The following is a 4,604-nucleotide window of genomic DNA, read 5'->3' as shown; positions in this document are numbered from 1 at the left end:
CAGAAGCTCTGGACGCTCGGCCCGGAGCGCTGACTCTGCAGGTAGGTGCCGTGGTGAGGCAGAGGTCAGAGGTCAGAACCCAGAGGTCAGACATCGGGTCAGAGGTCAGAACCCAGAGGTCAGACATCAGGTCAGAGGTGAGGCTCAGCCAGGTTCTGGTGGTAGACCCAACTTGGACAAACATCTCTGATCTGGTTCCTGTCTTTCTGAGGGTCTGAGAGGTTGCAAGTTCAACTCCTGATCAGAACTGAAACAGAACTCAAAATTGGACCAGAACCAAAGTTTGATCCAGATGGTTCTGTTGGGCAGTTGGTCACTGACTGACCCTCGTTTCTGTTTCCAGGTGAAGAACAGGAAGGGCTTCATCAAGATGGCTCTGAAACACGGGTAGGCGGGGCCTGATTGCTGGGCGGGGCTTCATCGATGGGTGGGGCCTGATAAGTGGGCGGGGCTTCAGGATCAGAAACCCAGTTGTTTTTATTGTTCATGCCTGTGTGTGTGTGTGTGTGTGTGTGTGTGTGTGTGTGTGTTTATGCAGAGCTCAGCTGGTTCCTGTCTTTTCGTTTGGAGAAAACGAATTATTTGACCAGATGGAAAACCCAACTGGATCTCCTTTGAGGAGGCTGCAGGTCACACACACTGATACACACCACTCACATCTCCAGTTCTCTGATTTTCTACATTTTGTCTCCAAACAAACTTTAGTTTTTAAATATTTTCCTGATTTTGATCTTTTTGCCTCCAGGCGATTCGGACCGTTTTTGGGAGGATTCACTCCCCTCATGATGCTGCGTTCATGAACTGTGAAACGTTTGGAAAACTGCAGATTTGAAGTTGATTTAACAGTTTTAGTAGAAATTCATAACCAGATGTTTCTGGTCGGATCCTGTCAGCTTCTATTTGAAATAAATCGATGCGTGAAAAGCGTCTCCAGATCCCAGCGCTGGGATTTCCTGCAACTGTAAACTCACCACAGCTGTTTCTGTTCAGCATCGTCTGGTTCTGATTTTTGTTGGTTTATTGATCAGGAACAGAACCAGTTGCTGCTGGAGCTTCTGGACCCAGATGGATCAGAACCAGGCTGATCCAGGAGGTTTTCCTCCTGGCTGAACTTTCACCAGAACCGGATCTCGTCTGGTTCTGGTTCAGACCGGCTGTTGATGCTTCGGTTCTAGATTAAACTGGTGGTACCGGGTCGGTCCAGTAACTTCAGTGTTGATGCATCTGATGCTCTGCAGATCATCTTCATGTCCAACATCATAAAAACATCAAATCAGTCAAACTGGCTTTTTCTCACCAGTTGATCCTCGTCTGACCTTTGACCTGAGATTCATTTATCAGCAAAAAATGACTCCTAGTGGCCACTGCATGGTACTGCAAGGAACAACAAAAATGTCTGAACATCGTTAATGGGTTTAACTGACATTTGTCCACAGCTCATTTCCACCTGAGCTGTGGATCTGCAGCTCCTCCAGAGTCACAATGGTCCTGGTGAACGCTCTGCTGTCAGTCCAGGTGGACGTCCATGTCCTGGTAGACATGGACGTCTACAGGTGGTCCAATCTGGCATCATGTTTCATGACCCTGTTTGTTCTCTACAGAACCTCTGAGTCCAGAACCAGAACCTCTGGACTCGGGTTCTGGTAGCAGAGCTGGACAGGTTTTACCTTCAGGTACCAGAGTAGAGGGGTGGAGTGAGGTGTTGGTCTGGAGACAAAATGTGGACGACCTCAGAGTCCCAATGCTTGTCACAGCACCGTGTCGGCCATGTTTAATATTATGGGATGTTGTTGTCAGCAGAACCGGCTGCAAAGCATTATGGGAATAGCGATGCCTCTGTTCCACGCCAGAGGAGTTTTCCAGTACAGCTTCGGCCTGATTCCCTACAGGAAGCCCGTTCACACCGTGGGTAAGTTCTGCTGCCTCCATGTTGGACTCACCAGAACCTCTGACAGAACCAGGAGGTCCAGAATAGAGCCAGACCGCCTCCCAGTTTAGAACCAGTGAAGGTCCAACCACAGAATGTTTCCATGTTCAGGTTTGGATCTTATGTAGCAGAAACAGAACCAGGGAACAGAACCATTCAGCGGTTCTGTTCCCTGTTCTGTTCAGCACCAGTAGAATAATCCTGATGGACTGAACCGGGTTCTAGTATCGGGTCACATTAGAGGTTCTGATCTGATCTTTAATCTGTCTGGTTATAAACTGGATTTAAATCCAGTTCTAATTTATTCACTGCGATGGATTAGTGACCCGTCCAGGTGACCCCGACCTCCAGGTGACCCCGACCTCCAGGTGACCCCACGTCCAGGTGACCCTAACCCTATTTGTCATAGATTTTGGTTGGTCACCATGACGATGTGCCTCCTGAAACATGTCTAAAATGGGACTGATTGTTTTTTAAATGTTTTATAGGGACCATCAGGTCCAGGTTTCCTCCATGTCTCCATGTGGTCAATATTCCTCTCCAGCTTCTGTAATTTCAGCCTCCAGTTGTTTTCTATAACCTTCATCTATGGAGGGAATAATTAACTTATTTAGAAATGAGTCGTGTTCCTGGATATCAGAGGCGACCTGAGAATCTAACAGCCTTTCATAAAGTTTCCCCTTTACTATTAATAATAGAGGTTATTTTTTTTGCACTTCCAATTGTTTTGTCAGGAGTTTCCCATTTTTCTCCATGTTCATAGAAAGATTGATTTAATCTTAAACTGTCTGCAGATTCTTCTTCATATTGTATTTTTAATAACAGCAGTTCCTTCTGTTTCTGTTATTTCTAAAAACTTGTAGTTCTATTGATTTAGTCTTAGATTCTGGTTGTTCTCTAGATTTTGATGAGGTGTAACTGATTATATAACTCCTGCTTTGAAAGCGTCTCATTTTCTACAGGCTGAAGTTTGAATGATGTTGATACTGAAATATTCGTCTCTTTTCTCCAACATATTGAAGGAATTTCTCACCTTCAAGCCATTTCTGGTGTAAACAGCATTTAGGAGGGTCAGGCTGTTAGAATATATGAAACTACAGGGAGCGTGATCTGATAGTAGAACCCTATCATAACAACAATCAGTTATATTGACAGTAATTCTATTGGAATCAATAAATAATCTATGCAGAGTTTGTTCTAAATGTCCCTGAATGGCATCAGTAGATTGTTTCACTAGGTTTTAAATGTCTCCAGATGTAATTCTTTCGGAAAATCACGTTTCACTACTTGTGGTGTGTTTGGTCAGATCCTGATCCCAGTCCAGACTGGGCCCAGAACTCTGTTCCAGGCCCAGAACTCGGTTCCAGGCCCAGAACTCGGTTCCAGGTCCAGAACTCTGTTCCAGGTCCAGAACTCGGTTCCAGTCGCCTTATAATGTATTTTCCTGTCAGCGTTGAAAGGGAAAGACAGAAGTTGGTATAGAAAAGATCATCGTCAGATTTGGACCATAAACATTCACTAAGTTCAGAGTTTCTTGTAGGATCCTAATGATCAGATTTCTCTCCCCAATTTATCTTTAATAACATTGTTGACCTGGAAAGGAACAGATTTATGAATTGGGGTCATTACTCCGCAGCTCTTATTGAAAATGGAGCTGCTTATATTTCCCCCTGCCACCTCTTACATAATTTTATATTTTCTTCCTCCAAGAGAGGGTTTCTTATAAAACTACTATTTGAGTTAAATCTTTCAGTTTGTTCATGACTTGTTTGATTTTTTTTCTTTTTATGTAAACCTCTACAGTTCCAGGATGTGAATTTAGTTTCTGTTCTTTGCATCATGTCAGCTTAAAAACACTGATGCAAATGTGCAGAGTTAATGTGCACATTTGCACATTAACAAAATAACTGAACAGTTAACATACATCCATAAACCCTGAACTGCTGGAACAAACAAAACCCAACCAAACGGTCAGAATATGCTGCTTCCAACCACTGACATGAAGATCGTTATGATCTATTCTCTCTGTTCTTAACCTTCACCAACAAGTAAACATAAATATCTGTACTGTACCCGACACCTGCTGCGTTTCCAACAGTCTGTCTATCCCTGTACGTTTGATTTGATCTTTAGTATGTATAGCAGAGGCTTCATAATAGAATAATGAAGCTAGAAATACAAGCTATAAATAATAAATAGTGCAACTTCATGCTGTGCATTGGGAACATGACGACGATCTAACAGAATATATTTAGCAAAGAGACGCACCATCGCTACACAGCATCAGAATTTAATCCATTCAGTCTGTTATCTGTTCATCTGATCGATGAACGTTTGGACCTCGGCTGGAGAGTTGAGCCTGAAAGTTTTAGTATGTTGGCACCAGTTCAGCTGGAGGGATGATGCCGTAACTCAGCCCGCCGAGGGGCTTGTGGACTTCATCTTACTGCTTGTGCATCTCTGTAGCGACGTTGTTGTAGAGTCTCACCCGTTGGTTCTTATAGAGGATATCCATTTTTACTTGCTCTGATCATCCTTTTGTTTATAGTTGAGCATAGTTACGGTTCTTGGGGGTGTTTCTGTTTCTTTTCGGGCCGATGCGGTTTGCTCTTTGGAGAATCAGCAGGTTTCTCAGGCCAGGCAACTTCAACACTTCTGGTAACCAGCTTTCCTAAAG

At 43.8% G+C, this 4,604-nt stretch overlaps 1 protein-coding gene across 2 annotated transcripts in view; it reads left to right on the top strand.

The window, feature by feature from the left end:
* mogat3a (monoacylglycerol O-acyltransferase 3a) overlaps positions 1–2,350 on the top strand; it is a 16,377-nt gene extending 14,027 nt beyond the window's left edge. Inside the window, exons 8-11 of one of the 2 annotated variants that reach the window (XM_016667347.1) lie at positions 344–387; positions 539–629; positions 1,801–1,909; positions 2,250–2,350. In XM_016667347.1, coding sequence (XP_016522833.1) covers positions 344–387; positions 539–629; positions 1,801–1,909; positions 2,250–2,299 — 294 coding nt within the window. In that variant the 3' untranslated portion in view covers positions 2,300–2,350. Of the gene's footprint in view, positions 1–343; positions 388–538; positions 630–1,800; positions 2,040–2,249 lie in introns of those variants that run through there. The other variant, XM_007544165.2, reaches the window with a different exon arrangement.
* Positions 2,351–4,604: the final 2,254 nt, after the last annotated feature.

The sequence above is a fragment of the Poecilia formosa genome, unplaced genomic scaffold, assembly GCF_000485575.1.
Source record: "Poecilia formosa unplaced genomic scaffold, Poecilia_formosa-5.1.2 Scaffold1018, whole genome shotgun sequence".
Taxonomy (NCBI): Eukaryota; Metazoa; Chordata; class Actinopteri; order Cyprinodontiformes; family Poeciliidae; genus Poecilia; species Poecilia formosa.
The sequence above is the reverse complement of the archived record's forward strand: the minus strand, read 5'-3'. Positions and strand labels throughout refer to the sequence as shown.